Below are 17,438 nucleotides of genomic sequence, written 5' to 3' on the forward strand. Positions count from 1 at the left end.
CAGTAAAAATACTATGGTCTACCTAACGTGGCATTGCTGGCATTCCACTTTAATAGGCTTATTCTAGACTGCAGGTCCTTGGACTAGAAACCCTGCTACTAGTGAAGCTATGAGTGTCAGAAGATTTATTTTTTTTTAACACAGTACTTTACAAGCATACATTCTTGATACATTCCCATTAATCTTAGTGAATAAATATTAATGACACTAAATGTTGCCACACCTTATGGCCTTTCTTTGACTACTGTAAGTCTAGCTTGACTTTGTTCCTATGTGCAATAGAAAATACTGTCCTGTATTCTAGAAATAAAGATCATCTCTCTCATTTGACCAGAAATCCTTTGGGGTTTTTTGAATATGGAAAAATAAGCAGTATTTTCACTCTTCAATACTTGACAAAGTAAACAGGCACAAAATGTTGCTTTTATATATTAACAAATAGAACAGTGTCCTACTCACATCTGCATTAGGCCAGAGCTCTTTTATAACGTTTTCTATCCTGTTCACCACTTCCATCCGCATTCTCTCTTCTTCAGGTCTGGGAGACATGTACTTATAAAAGTCAGTGATTTCTTCATGAAGACTAAGAAAAAAAACCAAAAAGAACAGAAAGTCAGGAAAAACCCCACAAGAGAATGAAATAGCCACTACTCTAATCAAACATGCTTTTTAAGCTCCTAGTTAACTATTTAGTTAAGGGGTAGTTTAGGAGTAGCATGCAATTAAAAAAAAAAGATCCAGATTCACAATACTTACTAGCCTTGAGTTTCATGCTAGTTTGTTACACCATAGGTCAATATTGCACTGCATTTGCTAAAAGCATGGAAACAAATCTAAATCCAAACGCCTTAAATTCACATCGAAAGTCACACTCTGTTTTAATGCCAGTGTAACACAGAAACAGGTCAGTCTTCAACTATGGACACAGCTGTAAGCTCTGAGTACACACTTTGCAAAAATGTAAACAGGAGGTTTTCAGCCAATGCCTCCTAGTCAGCCCCTTCGCGTCAGCTAGGGAGTTACAGGTGTCAGTCTGTATTCAGTACCAAGCTTTTTAAAAAGCTGATAGTAATTGTGCCAGTACTAGAGCTCGAAAAACCACTTCTTTTTACTGCTTAGAAAAGACGCATAAACTAAATATACACACCCTCTCTCCCCATAACAAGAAAATAAGCACACCTGCAGTTGTGGCTCAGAAGAATAAATGATTGGCAGACAGTTAACCCATATATTTGACAGTTTACCATATTATATGTGCTTCTCACAGTCAGTAAGTTATGTTTAGATTGCCTATGATTACAGCTGAAATAAAAACGTCTTCATACAGTGTCACAAATCCCTATGCTTCTGTAACATCACAGGCACACCATCGTCTTGACTAACAATGTATTTAAAAACCCAACCCTTTCATTCTAGCCAGAGTAGCTAAATTCATTTAATTTGTTTCCTGCAATGACCATTACAGTAATAACAAGTTATTTTTTAAAACATTATTGTTTCTAGTTACCAAGTACAACTGCATCTCTCCTTACAGCCCTGAGGATCCACCAGAAGAGAGCAATTTATTAAGAGCGAGCCTTTAGATGAGATGTGGAATATAATACTTCCCAATGCACGTGCTTAAATAAATCAAATGTTAATAATTGGAAGTTGTATACAGGTGTCAACAAAACAGGTTAAAATATCTGAAAGTTGTATTTAACAGAGTCAGGGTAGGGACAGAACTCAAGCCATCTGCATTATGTTCTTCAATACTACAGCGTTATGAACAACACAAGCTTCTTTCTCTCAGAGACAGAGGTATAAAATATTTACATTACTTTTTACTGAGCATTCATTGGAATTTCCCCCACGCACCGTTAGGGGAATAGTCATAAAAGCCTAGCAACTCGTGGTGGCCATAACCACAACTCTAATGCAAAGAGAAAAACTTCTCTGACAGGGGGAGATCCAGACAGACACCAGATTTAGCTCTTCTGTATCAACCTTTGGAGAAGCTTTTCCTCCTTCAACACCTACAGAGAGCGCCTTACAAACTGAGATAAAACAGCCCCCCCAAAAGATCTCCTGCAAAAATGCAAGGTGCCATCTTCCTCCTCTCGCCCCGCTTTCCACCACACTGACACCAAGCCCTGTTCATGCACAACATCTTGGGTACCACAAGGATGTTCTGAACAGTGCAGTTGCAATATTCATACTGAATAATGATGGTTTCAGCATTTATTTTGACATTTCTAAGAAATTTCTTACCTCCTCCTACAGCCACTTTGTTTTTGCCTGGAAGCATACAATCTGGGATTAACATGCACATTCCAAACCACCACTGCCATCCCTTACAGGGGCATTGACTCTTCTGCCTTTCAGTCATCTCCTGTTCTTCTATTTGTCACTGCTATTCAACCTATTGGCACTTAAACTTCTTTTTACAGCTATCCTCCCATAGAAGAATTGAATTCAGGTGAGAAGTATGCAATAAAGGACAAGTTAAGCACTCCAACAACCAAGTTCACTTTCCGTCCCCACTGCCAGTCACACATATTGAATTGTCAAGTTAGTCTCCACCTGCTTGACCATTAAGGTATCATTCAAAACAGGAGGAACAAGAAAAACAGGGGAAAAGGCTGATAATCAACTGTAGAAAATACAAATTATTTTTCAAGTGTGATTTGGTGAACCAGCTTACACAGGAAGACCTCGGAGTCAGTCCAAAGCTTCTTATGTCTGGCAAGCCCTTTACTTTCTTTGTGGGCTACATTGTGGGGAACTGATGAAGCAACACAGCCCCGTTTCTGCCTCCGCTGCTCTGGACTAGCTGGAACAGACTGGTTACATCCACAAGGCACAAGATTTGCCCCAAAGCAATCTTTTTAGTAATGTAAGACTGCGCGCACGCATGCACTGCATGCCATGAGGAGTGGCACCACATTGTCCGACGGCACTTAACGGTACAAGACCTGCTGGGATAAGACTGGGGGACTATCCCTTGGGAGAAGTGCATTTATGGCACAGCACAAATCCATACTGCCCATCATCAGTGGGCCCAGCTGCTCCTGGGCTCCCACTTTACAGGAGTTAATTGTTTCCCTGTCCCATAAGGGAACTTTGAAAGAACAAGGCAATCAGAAATTAGGTCCCCAAAGCGCACAAAGGGCCAAGCCATACAGACGCTGCAGTTCTCAGGGGACTTCTCTTTATTCACTCCACTGATACTCTTAATTGAGATAATTTTATCAACTGGTGCATTCTTTAGAAGCACAAAAAGTAATTGTGTTGTCAGGACCAGACGTATTTATTTTTCTAAACATAAACAACATATGTCTGTGTCCTGGTTTCAGCTTGGATAGAGTTAATTTTTCTTCCTGGTAGCTGGTATAGTGCTGTGTTTTGGATTTAGTATAAGAATAATGTTAATAATGTACTGATGTTTTAGTTATTGCTAAGCAGTGCTTACACTAAGTCAAGGACTTTTAAGCTTCTCGCGCTCTACTATCTGAGAAGGCTGGAGATGCACATGAAGCTGGGAGGGGGCACAGCCAGGACAGCTGACCCCAGCTGGCCAAAGGGGTATTCCATACCGTATGACATCATGCTCAGCATATAAACTTGGGGAAAGCTCGCTGGGGGGCTGCTGCTCACGGACTGGCTGGGCATCAGTCAGTGGGTAGCAAGCAACTGCATTGTGCACCACTTGCTTTGTATATTCTATTATTAAACTGTCTTGATGTCAGCCCGTGAGTTTCCTTACTCTTATTCTTCCAATTCTCTCTCCCATCCCACCAGGGGGGAGTAAGCGAGCAGCTGGGTGGTGCTTAGGCTGGGGTTAAACTATGGCAGTCTGCATCTCTTTAAATGGGACCCTTCTTATTCTTAGGTCATCATGTAAAGCTTTATGGCAAAACAAAAAAATTGAGCAGCATGCAAACACACAGAAACTGACATTACACATGCGCTGAATGTTACTAAACAATGCAGAAAAAAATGAAATTTGAACATTTTCAATGATAGAAGAAAGGCTTTAAGACTACTAGAGAAAGCCCCCATCAGCACACCAGCTGGAAATACTACAGACATATCTGTGTTTCATCTGCTGCAAGACTCCATGCTGCTTGGACTGCCTGTGCTGCACAGAGTCACAGTATGCAGAAGGCAGGCAGAAGCTGTAAAGGCTCAAGACTACACCTGGAACTGTATTTCCCTGCCCAATAATGGCTGAAGCCAAGAAATTAGAGAATGATTAATTAAAGCCAAGACAAACAGAAGTAACCACATGCAGATTTCAGAGCAGTACAACACGACTTACAGGCGTGACTCTAATGTGGAGTTAAGCTGAATTGAAAATGAAAACTAAAGGTTATTCACTGTCTTAACATCTATTATAGTCACTGTTTCTTCAAAACAATTTGTTTGGATTAATGGAGTCTGTTTACAAGAGTCTCTAGTGGAATTTTATATCTTTAGCTGAAATGAAGATCAAAGAGGCCGAGAAGGTATTTTTGGCATCATAACAGTATTTTATTCTTTAATGCCATCATATTCATTAGTTATTTTAGATAAAGTCCTTAAAAGAAGACTTGTTTTTAGAAGGAAATTACACTGTAATAAACCTGATCTCACTATGGAGAGATATTTCATTTGGCTTTATAGTTATACTGAAGTATACCAACGCACAAGACCTACTTAGGATGCACAGAGAGAGTTCTCTGCAATGCATCAGTTTACTGGTTTTATTACAGTAAATAGCAGTAAACAAGCAGGTCTTTTTCCTGTACTTCAGGATATCTTAACACATGGGGAAAAGAAAAAGAAAATAGTCTCTTAAACTTTCTCTGAGTATGCTTTAAGACAAATTACTAGCTGCATCTCACCCTGTTTTCAAGCCTGGTAAGCTGATTCCATCAGAATTCCACAGACAGAACAGGATTAGAGAGAGGAGAAGCCACTAAATTGATGCTATTAAAGCGTCTGTTACATTTACCTGACAGAGAGTGATGCATCATTGAAAAATAAATTATGGCTGCAAAAGCTATAATCACAAGAAGGACTTCCCACCATAACATCACTGAATAGCACCACAAGGAACTGCTAGACTCAAGCCACTTAGGTGAAAAGCCGCAGCTTTTGTGCTGATGCAAGCACTATGGAACACAGTGCATTACATTTCTTTCTTAGTTTGATCACACTTTATTTTGCAGCACAACTCGTGGGCTCTGAATGTGCAACTTGGGACTCTCAAACTGCTTACATATATATCCAAGACATTGTTATTCTGGAGTATGAATCTTACTGCATCTCTGACAATCAATTAAAAAAATATAATTGCATACAAACAAAATGGTTTTTGTGTTTTTTATACACAGCACACAAACAGATAGGTGGAAAGCACATACACTTGACTGTACACCTCAGCTACCTGACTCATAAAGCAGCACAACTTGCTAAACTGGAACCACGAGTGATACTGGGAGGCACATCGCTTTATGAAACATAACTGGAGATGCTACAAGTTTCACATCTCTGCCCTAGGATTCTGAAGCAGACTAAATGACCAGCCTACTGTGCTCACGGATTTCAGCAGCTTGGAGGAAGCCCACCCAAAACAACCAATGCCCAGCACTCGCCAGCTACACCAGCACCTGCTGGGAATGGGACCATACTCTGGTTCCCTGCCAGCCCCAAGCAGCTGAGCAGCACAGCGCAGCCCTGCTAAGCAGAGCAGCCAGCAAGATAAAGATAATTCTGACTGGTTTTGTTTAATCACAGGATAGCAGTTAAGTGCCTTTGTGTGCCATCATGCAGCATTATACTAACCAGAGTAATAAGTTTTAATTGAAATATTTCCTGCTTTTGTCATTCTGGAATTGTGCTGTATTTCCACTCTCCTCTGGCTCTTCTTCCCTCTTCAGTTCACAGAAGAAATTATGCAGGCATGCATGTTCTAATTTCTTTCATTGGGGTATTACCCGTAGCTTCTGCTCCAAGTGTTAAAAATTACTGGGGTAAAAATTCTGCTAATCCATCCCAAAGAGCTTCCTCTGCCTTGGGCATAAATGTTCCTTTGCACAGGAACTGCTATTTGCAACATCACTGAAGATAATTTAAAACAATGGATATTAATCATAAAAAAAAAAACCTGTATAGTACTCGTGCACTACAATTCATACTTTGGCAGGATTTTCTGAAGGAAGCTTCATTTTCAGAGTGATGAAAATCTAAATTATTTAGAAGCTCTGCAGACAGTGGGCAGAAATAAGCAATGAACGCACAGATGACTTCTGCCTTCCCAAACTCTATGCTTTAAGAGGGTCACTGCTGATTTAACAGTTTAGTGATTTTCTACCCACACTTGGATGGGATATTTGCAAGGTACCCCCATAGCACTAAATAAGCCTTTTGTATCTGTACTTTCATTGGATGAATAATTCCTATAGGACAGTGTTCACTTGCCCATACCATTTTAAGTCTCCTCTGGAGAAAAAAAAATAAAAATCAAAGGCAGAGAGAAATATTGTTGCATTTCAGGTTTATCATTGTTTTTGGGGAACAATGTGAAAGAGGAACCTGAGGTATTTTAGCTTCTTGAAAGCATCAATACTTAAGTGTCCTAACTGCATGCATCCCTCCACCCCTGACAGGAAAGCTAGCACAGGAGAAGAAAGAGTAACTTCAGTTTGAAGCTTCCCGATGTGTTTTACTAAGATAGGATTGTTAAAAGAAAGAATTATGGCAGGGAATTCTGATCCTTTGGAAGTTTCATGAACTAAACAAAGCTTTTCCCTATCCCATCTGCAACCTACTTGGTCCTGAAGCAGTTTTGAACAGAATTGTACCTAGGATAAAGGACCTCCTCCCCTTCCTCTGCTGTATTTTTTTATATATATACACACACACATCTTAAAAGCAACATTGACACTCTACAAGATGGGGAATCCAACAGCTTCCCAAATTAACTTTCAATTTTAACATTAATCTCCCATGACCTTAATAAAGTAATATCTAGATTACTATTACATGTGTTGAATAACAAAGCAGGAACAACAGCAGACACTGTAAGGATCACATTATTTTCCTACCTACAAACTCAAGCAAAATCAAACATTAGAGTGGTGAAGGGAACCATAAACACAAAGCTTCTGCTGAGTTCCTCTCCCTACTGCCTGGATCTCTGTAGTAGACAAATTCTTTTAATATTTGCTAGGTTTTAAGCTACTGAAAACACACCTAAATGCATCTGCAGGTGATTTAATAGGCAGTTAAGTTTCATGGTGACTGAATATATCAGGCCTCGTAAGAAACTAAAATCGTGCATAATAAAGCAAACAATTTTCCAAAGCCTCAGAGACTTTGACAATCATTTTTTATATCCTTAGTTACTGAACCACATCAACATATTATAGGTCACATAGTAACCATATTCTGAGCCACATATGCCCTATGGGAGGTTTAAAATGAAACATCCCAAAAGATGTCCATATTAGTAACCTGGCAACACCAGGAAAGCTTAAGGAGATGGGGTTTTGATATCACACATTTTTCTTCCATTCAGTTCAGTTCACCCATTTGAAATACAGCTTCACAGAACATCTTCTGACACTTTACCTAAAAACAGACATGCAGGAAAAAACAAGTATTCCACTGCCATACAATTACTAAACATCACTAAAAATCAGGATATCTACTGTATAAACAGTTTCTTAAGGTGCAAATGGAGAACTTCACTTTGCAGAGAGCTAGGCAGATGAGATTTATTTCTGTCCCCTTCCATTATAGCCCAGGTGTTTGTTACCGCTCCCTGGCTTCCCAGCCACAAGGTCTGTTAGAACAAGATTACACAAGCCTCCCTAATCCATCTAAAGCAAAGTTAGCCAAGTTAAATCCCACCACCTTTACCAGTTCAGCCAAAGCAGCCAACTTCTCCTAAGCATAGCAGGGAGCCTGAAGAGGACCCCTCGAGCAGCAGTCACTTCCACCGAGATGGCAAGGGGTGAAAAGAGGCCAGCAGAAAAAAACACCTTCAACTAGCATACCTACATCCAGAAGACCACCTCCAGCAACAAAGCACTATTTGAGTAGCTTTCAGTATTTACCCAAGAGCAGCTTGACCTTTCTGACTAGCATTTGTCATCTGCTGAGCAATTCATAGAATTGCCTTCTGGGACCAAGGGAGGGCAAAATTTTCACAAATACATAAATGATTCAGGAACCTAGATCCAACTTTCAGACTAATGTCTTTCAGGATTAATCTAATCATTCTGATGCTGAGTTTAGTAACACTTTTCTGTATGGAGTTAGTTTGTTCAATTTATGATGGACTGATTATGCACATTTCTTCAAATGCTGTGGAGTAAAAAAGAGACGCCACTAAATTTACCTTATAAGACCTATGATTTCTATCCTGTGCAAATATTTGAAAGTATATAGCACAGTCCCCTCTTTCTTCCTCCCAATCAACACCCACTTCCACAAACCTTTCAAATTAATGTAGCTTTTTATTTATGTTCTGGATTTAACATTAATTTATGGATTTAACTGCATCATAAAAAGCATTAAAATAGCACTGCCTTGTGGTAATGGCCAAAGTGTATCAGAAGCATATTAAAACACAAGAGAAAAAAGCAATGTGGCCAGTCTTTTAAATTATTTAAATTGTTACCTCCATCTTCTCAGTTATTTTGTTTTATAGTTACTTTGCTTCAGTCTGGATGAATGCTATCTTCTTTAAATGTTATTTCTAATTAAAACTCCCAAGCATATTCTTTAGTCAAGAAGTAATCTAAGAGACAATTTTTCCTGTCAAGGTAGAAGTGAATATTTTCTTGTCTGTTTATGAATTGTGATGTGTGCTTTGTCTTCCTAATACACTCAGATGTACTACAATTTTTTCTACAGAAATTTGTCTTTTAAGAGGGAAAAAAGTCCTACTGAACTTTAATTATAAATCAGATGCTTGAATTAGTCCTACCAATAAGCAACCTGAAGTATAACTCTGCAACTGATCCACTGGCTTTTAAACCCATGCCATATGCATACTCAGTCTTGCTCTCTATTTTTACAGCATTTCCAGCAAAAACATCAAATGCCAACTAGGAAGAGCATTTTGAGAAGTATCCTTATTCCCATTGCTTTTTTTTTTAAAATCATACCGTACATAAAAACAATCTACATGTGTGGGAATGGCCTATTTCTTCCCTGGAAAATATCTACATATTGTCCCTCCTCATCTCTGTAACCAAGTACTATGAGAGCCTGTTGCTTCTCTTCTCACAGGCAAGGCGTTGCCAAACTAAGGCATGGGTTTGGCTAACAGAGGAGTGAAAAAATAATACTAAGAGAAACTGCCACCTCAACTCAGCTGAAAGAAAAAGTACTAACAAAAGAACAAGACAGAGCATGAGAGAAGGTTTTTGTGCGGGGAAAACAAAGTGGAAAGAGCAGAGATGGGAAATAGCCATTTTATTGCATTAAGACAAAAAGGCTTCAACTCTAGTAATATCTACTTATCTTGAATTGCACCAGTAATTCCAACATCTCCTATAAAATACTACTACAAGGGTTCTCTTTAGCTCACTTGTAGAAAAGCATTAGTCTGTTGGAACAGTTACATGTACAGACCAGCTATGCAGTTTGCAACCTAGTAATTTAAAATACAGATATATGTTTTTTAAAGCCTTTAAGTTTAAAGTGCAACAGTTAGCATGCACTTCATACATTCTGTAATTACAGCTTGAGGTAAATTTCCAAAAAGCTAAAACCACAAAGGAGTTAAAGGTATCTATTTCCTATAGTAGAGAATTAGTAATTCCTCAGCCTGCCAATTCCCCTTGCTTAAAAAGCTCTCACTCAAAAAGACCAAACACCAGTTTGTACATTTTTTTAAACAAGAGCTTAACAAGAAGTGAAAGTAACTACCAGTATCTGTTCAATTTATACTCAACCTTCCCAACAACACAATAATGCCTGGGTTTGTGTTAGTATTGTAACAAAAGCTATAGCCAGCAAATCCCCACAATGCTTGAGAGTAGGTCTGACCCGTTCTGCACGAGCACAACGGGTAGCAGAAGGAAGTTAAAAAAAAAAAGTGTATTAGATCAATTTTGCAACTATCACCAGTGGTGTTACTATTAATGCAGAACAGAGGGATACAGCAGGTCAGCTACTGCACCTTTGTTTGTCTTCATAAAGCTAGGCTATCAGGACAGTTCTTTATACATCACTAGTATATTACTACTATTTTGTTAGTGTAGTAAACGTTATCATATAAACACACAATCTGTGACCTCCCAATAAATGACACCTCATGCTATCTGCTATATGGCAGAAGCAAGACTAACACACTCCCTGCAGGCTGATGAGCACTTCTGATAGATAACGTGTGCTCAGAAAAAAACCCTCTCCATTTGAAGACTCTGATCAGAGGTAAAATCTTGCAGCACAGACCTTTTTAACCACGTGAAGGGCTGCGTGTGCAGCGGGTCACCCAACATGAAGCCACGCAAGCCTTGCACAAAGCTCCAAACAGGGTTTTCTGACACAGAAGAGTGGAGAAAAGTCCTCTAATTTCACACACAGAGCCGGTTCTGCCTGGCAAATATACTTCTTGTTTATGACTTGATAAATTATTTGACTTGAAAGATTAAACGAAAGGAAGGACAGCAATGTCATTAACTCCCATCTCCTTCCACCAATATATGCTGAAAGATGACTTATAGAAGATTTCATGCAACTACCTCAATTGCTGGGTTTTGCTTGGACATAAGGACAAAAGAATCAGCACATGGTGAAAAAAAGGACTTCTAATGGTGTGAGAGTTAAAACCTCACAAATGACCCAGGCTTAATATCACGTAGGCGAATGCTGGAACCCGCTCTACGATGGAGCATCCCTGGCATGGCACACACTGTTCATATGTTGTGCATTAACAGTTGTGCACAGTCTTCCAACAAAAGCAGCAAATGGAGAGTGAGGGCCTGTGCAGAGCTCTCAGAAACCCACTCCAGATTCATCCAACTCACCTACTGAAACCACTCTCTCCAAATAATTTCAATAATAATTTGAAGATTAAGCAAGTGTGTCTAGTGTAGTGAGTAGAGGATGAAGCAGTAGAAATCAGCAGAAGAGGGTTGCTGCAAACTCTACAAACTGCTGAATCAATAGCAACTCAAAAGAGCGTGTTTCAGCATGCCTGAAGCAGGTACACCTTAGAGGAGCAAAGGCTGAAGTGAACTCTTCCACCAATAATGTTCAGTGACTTAATGCCTACAGGCAAATACCACATTATCCAAGAAATGAGAGAGGAAGTTTGTTATTACACAGTTATTCTCTTCATTTGCTCCAAGCTCCTGTTATGCCAGGAGCTGACACTGCTACTTACTGCCATTGAAACATTAGCTTTCACCACCTGTACATACCCTGTCACATTTGGCCAAGTTGTAACGAGAGCAGCTTCAGAAGATCACTAGTTAATTCAAATTTAGATAGATTCTAGCTAAGAAAACGGTTGCAGCTTACGTATAATGTGATTACAAGACACCACGGTCTTTTCTGCCTAATCTCAAAAACCATCCTGTAGGAGGAAATCCAACAGATCGATGAGGAAAATTTCTCTTCCACCTCATGCTGGAAGCAGAGGTACATGTAAATAAGCTGCTTACCTTAAGTAACAAACTAGCTCTTCAAGAAAAAAATCAACATGAAAATTTTCACCTGTGAGTACCTGCCAAGTATGACTACTACAAGGAAAAATCCCAATGGATGAATGAGAGTAAGATACTGAGTCCAAAACACAACCAGAAGATTAAGTAAATAAAAGATCCTCAAGCATGTGAGTTGAATCACCCAACTGAAGACAACTGCGGCATAAGTCAGATAAGTCAAGGGCAGTGATCATGCCCCTATACTCAGCACTGGTAAGGCCGCACCTCGAATCCTGTGTTCAGTTTTGGGCCCCTCACTACAAGAGGGACATTTAGGTACTGGAGCGTGTCCAGAGAAAGGCAACAAAGCTGGTGAAGGTCTGGAGAGCAGGTCTTATGACGAGTGGCTGAGGGAACTGAGGTTGTTTAGTCAGGAGAAGAGGAGGCTGAGGGGAAACCTTATTGCTCTCTACAACTACCTGAAAGGAGGGTGTACTGAGGTGGGTGTTGGTCTCTTCTCCCAGGTTGCTAGCGATAGGATGAGGGAAAACAGCTTCCAGCTACTTCAGGGAGGTTTAGATTGGATATTAGGAAAAATTTATTTACTGAAAGAGCGGTCATGCATTGGAACAGGCTGCCCAGAGAGGTGGTGAGTTGCTGTCCCTGGAAGTGTTAAAAAAAATGCATAGATGTGGCACTTCGGGACACAGTTTAGGAGACATGGTGGCATTGGGTTGATGATTGGACTTGATGACCTTAGAGGTCTTTTCCAACCTTAATGCCTCTGTGATTTCTATGGTTTCTACAACAAAGCAAAAATTAAATAAAATAAACTATCAGGACCTCATTTTTTCAGCCTGGCTTGATATTTACCCAAGACTGTGTGAATTGCAATCATGATCATTATTTGGATCAAGATAGTTCCTTCACTGAACTATGCTTAACTCAATACTTGAACTGCCAGTTGTGGAAAGGTTGCTGACCAGGAGTACCTCTGAACACGTAAGAGAGAAAGCCATCAAGCAAGGTGCAAGTCCAGAGTAAAACGTCACACAATTTTCAAAACCAATACACATACTTAGTTTAGTTTAAAGGCAAAATCTCACTGAGGGAGAAGGGGGAGGAACATAAATGCATACAAAGGAGTTTGCTTTTTGTAACAACCCCCTTAAAATGAAACATACAAAGGAAACCCCCAAAACCAGAACAAAAAACAAACCTTTTGCTTTTTGTAATACATCAGAAAATATCAGCTGTTCCTAAAGCAACAGAGGAAGTGGATAGCTTTAAAATTAACACAATGAGACGAAAACTTAAGAAAATAATAAAGTTACATTATCCCACTTCCTCAGTCTAGATCAATCACAACATCAAGAGGTCAGGCAAGGTGAACAAGCTTTGATTAAGGACTTGCTATCTGCAGACTACACACTGACACCTAACAGTAAGATCAACACCTTTGTCATCAGACTACAGCAAGGTATTACTACAGCTGTATTTCAGCAGTATTCTTTCTCTAATTACATTATATATATATATTTTATATATATATATAGAAAATATATATATAGAATTATATATATATTCTCTAATGACATTATATGAAGGTCTTATCTATACTTGATATTTGTGACAGGTTAATGCAAGTTCTTTCAGATTTTATTGGGTCCATAAACAAAGTAGCTGTAAGAAAGCATGTGACACTTTAAATGTGTGTACTTAAATCTAGCTGGAAGTAAATCTACACTGAGTAAAGATGATGAGCCAATGTTCCTACTCACCTACACATCTCTTCCTCTACTACCCTCGCTTCCCTGATATGGAAGCTTCTAGAGAACTTTAATGCCTGCATTTGCCCATTGTTATATCTCATAGAATCACAACACTATTTCCCTCATGCTGTCTAACAACATTTTCAATATAACATTGGCTATTTGCCCCTAATAAATCATGCCAGCAAGATGGAATAGTGGAGATGCACAGACACTTACTTTGATCCTAAGCCTCTGCTTATCTGAGCCTCTGCCACCATTGTTTTCCAGTAAAAATCCTATAAAATGCAATGAAAAAAAGAATTGCAAGATGTATGCAATAAAAGTATGGTGATAGAGAATTCCATACCTTAAAGCCTTCTCAAGCAACAGTAGCAAGACTATGCCTCTTTAGTTGCACATTGCTTTTAAATAATTCAGATGTCGTTCTCGTGCCATGGAGGACATTATGAGACTGTCAGACAGGCTGCTCTAGAATGAGGGTTGCCAAATAATCTTAATTGTCACCATGGGAGCAAGAAAATTAACAGATGTTGCTGATGTATCAGCATAAGACATCCTCAGACCCAATCATGCAGCCAGTTCGTCCTCACACTGAGCTGATGTGCTAGAACTGCCCTGGAGCAGCTGCCTCCTACCTGCGACCCACGCTCAACTAGTATCAAAAGACCTATGTTAAATGCAGCAATACTAATATGTTAATTGCATGACCATGATACAACACAAAAGTATCACCAATACAAAGTTATTGAGAAGATTTAAACAGGCTCTAGAGATCTGTGAGAGAAGTTTTTGTAAAAACTTACAAGAGTTCTGCTACCTCAAATCTCTCTCTTGCTTTGACATTGGAAGTTCATAGTATTCCTGGAAAAAATTCCTGCTGTGTTATCTGTTGTGGGTTAAAGTTACAAAATAATTAAAGTTCAGATTGCTTCTTCTGTAAAGCTACTTGCAGCCTAGGAAAAATATCTGAAGGCTGCATCCAGCTCACTACTTTTCCTCTCTTTTTCTTGCTTACAGGTATATTTTTGTAAGCCCTAATTTCTAGGCAAAGGGATAGAAAGCAACATTCAAATAAAACCAACATCTTTAGCACTGTTTGGCAGTTCATCCAAAAAGATAATACAAAGAGACAAACGCTCATCATTTAAGAAATCCTAGCATGTTCAAATAATGAACTAGCATGCAAACTGATCACTAAGACCAGCATTTATTTGCTTATAATATGTATTATGCAAGATTTGCACTGGTAATGTCACTATATCACCTACCAGCACACACATCTCCCAACACAATACCTAACCTGGCTCTGGGCTGCATTCTGCTGCTGCTGCTAGTTCCAACATCCAGCAAAGAGCATAGGAACCATTGTTTTATATCATGTGCAACATTAACAAAAAACTTTTAAGCAAAAATCACCTCTTTAATTTTGGGCACATGTATTATTTTGGAGCACATACCCCATATTCAGAGATGTATTCTGAACAACCGAATTACGAGGCCAAGAAATATGGAGTATTACATTATTGCCTATTTTGATAGCACGGTTACATACACGACTTCTCAAAACCGCATTTAAAAGTTTTGCAAATTTCTGAAGTAAAAACCAGACCTCATACTCCAACTTTAAATGAGTATAAGCTGCCCAGGAACAAAGTATAACAGTAAGATGGTTTAAAAAAAAAACAAACAACTGAAGGAAAGAAAAATGCAATGATATGTTTTCATGATACAGGTCCCCATCTATTTGTTAGGACCAACAATACAATCTCAGGCTTCCTAAAAGTGACCTTATACTAACAGTTTGCCAATTAAAAAATAAGAGCTATAAGCCCAACACAGTTTAATATAATACTAATAGAAGATTCAGGGTGAGATCCTCTGTTTTCAACGGCATACTGCTACAGAAAGCACATATCAGCTCTTAGGAATCATTAAGCGCACACAAGGAATGACATACTCTTCCTATTACTTAATATAGACATCCCTATCTACCAAAAAAAGTCCGACAAACTTCTGCTCCTTATATAGCCACTCCCAGGTAAATAGGTACCCAAGTCCCAAACAGAAGAATTGGAGAAACCAAAACAGTTCACAAGAATACATTCACATGCTGTTTCCTCGCACATGTAGAAACCAGCAGGCCTCTGAAGTCCTCCTTAAATTGTTTAAACAAAACATGCCGAAATGTTGGCACCATTCCAAAGTTCTCCAAGCACAAACAATACTGTTATATAATATTTACAGCATATTTACTAAAGGTTTCCCTCAAACTGCCTTTAGTTAAACACCTCCATCCAAACTTGTTTCTCTCTCCTAACCCCTCCAAAAGAAGTAATTTCTTACTGCAGGAGGCTGTGGGGAAATATCCAGTTTCACTTCCATAAAACCCAGATGACGGCCTTCGCAAGCTGTACAAGCTGTCACAAGGGTACTGCCAGAACTGTGCTGTGGCATGACTCAGGCTGAGATGGACAGCGGTGGATCTTATCAGACAGATACAAGAAAAGGATTTGTACTCAGGTCACATCCCTGAACTTCTACTTTACAGTTTACATACACAGCTACAGTGAGGAGAGAATATTGTTCTAAAAGGCTTTTTCAGGGAGCAAGCAGATTTTTGTCTATGAATTTTTCCAGAATGACTCATTTTTACACGATGTATACTGTGAATTCAACTGCAACCTGTGTTTTAACGTACATGCCTTCACTAATCCAAAACACCTGCAACTACTCTAACAGAAGATATATTTAGAAGCTGTGCACGCACCTCGCTGTTTCACCAGACATCAGAAGTCTATGCACAAAAGTTCTTGTTTACTTACGTAACGCATTTGTACGTACCAAGTAATGCAACAGCAAATCAAGCACCACCCATGTATTTGATCTGAGCCCTTAAGAGTACGTGATGAAAACCAACGCAACTGATTAGGATTTTATCAGATATCCCTAAGTTAGGCATTCAGTCTGGCTAGATATTTTGCTGCAGGTACACAGACTCAATGATCTTGAAGGTCTTTTCCAACCTAAATGATTCTATGATTCTATACTTGCTCTGCTGACTCTATACCCAGCTTTCTGTTCATGCTCCAACCCACACTGGAAAGCATGCTACTGTGGCTGACACCCGAGCAAGTATGAGCTAGAGAGACACATGGTAAGTTACCTCAGGCAGATGGCTGCATTACTGTAGCTACATGCCCTCTGGTCAGCTCAGAGCCTACGGAGAATGAGCTTGCACCTGCCTTAACATACTTAGCTTCCGTTAAAAAAGGAGATTAAAAGACCTGAGAAGTTGACAAATTTCACACAAAAAAAATTGTAACTGAACTACAGTAGCAAAGACATATGGCTTTAAGCTATTTTCTTCCTAAAGTAGTTATGATTTTATTTTATGGTATCTTCTGTAATCCTGGGCAACACACTGGGAACCCTTATATCAAATATGCTGAAGCCTGCTCAATTTTGTACCAGCCAATTCAGCAGACTGCAAGTGTGTGCACATCTGTGCACACACACACACACCCTGGGGGTCACAGCATTCTCTCCCTTTATGTTGAAGTTTCCATTAGTACTTTGAAATACTATGCATTCAATATTTCAAAACAGTTTTCTATTTAAGCCAGGTTCCTGCTCAGGAGCACACGTTACCCATTTCTCTCCTTAAACTCACACAGTAACTGGGTTCTTGCCTTTGGCTGCAGATTCTTGTGAAAACTAACCAGCTTCCTACAGAGTCCCAAAATCCACATCTCATACCTGCTAACTGTGTACAAACTGGACTCTTTCCTTTGGCACAAGAGTAAACGGAAGCTACTAGAAGACAGGCCAAACTTAAGCGCACGTCTTTATTTTTGGATTTTGTTACGCTTCGGGCTTCTGGCTTACACAGTTCTGCTTGTGTCACCTTTTAGCTAGGCTCAATCTAAACTCAGTGAAAAACATGAAACATGCATTTCAGTATCCCAAATACTTTTTCTTCCTTTTTAACTGTGACACTGCTAAGATTATTAACAGTTGCCCTTGGGACACATGC

At 39.3% G+C, this 17,438-nt stretch overlaps 1 protein-coding gene across 1 annotated transcript in view; it reads right to left on the bottom strand.

The window, feature by feature from the left end:
• The window catches only part of TENT4B (terminal nucleotidyltransferase 4B), a 43,802-nt gene that overhangs the window by 21,811 nt on the left and 4,553 nt on the right, over positions 1-17,438 (bottom strand). The window contains exon 2 of the mRNA XM_064459424.1: positions 460-583. Coding sequence (XP_064315494.1) covers positions 460-583 — 124 coding nt within the window. The remainder of the gene's footprint in view (positions 1-459; positions 584-17,438) is intronic.

Source organism: Phalacrocorax carbo, chromosome 8, assembly GCF_963921805.1.
Source record: "Phalacrocorax carbo chromosome 8, bPhaCar2.1, whole genome shotgun sequence".
Taxonomy (NCBI): Eukaryota; Metazoa; Chordata; class Aves; order Suliformes; family Phalacrocoracidae; genus Phalacrocorax; species Phalacrocorax carbo.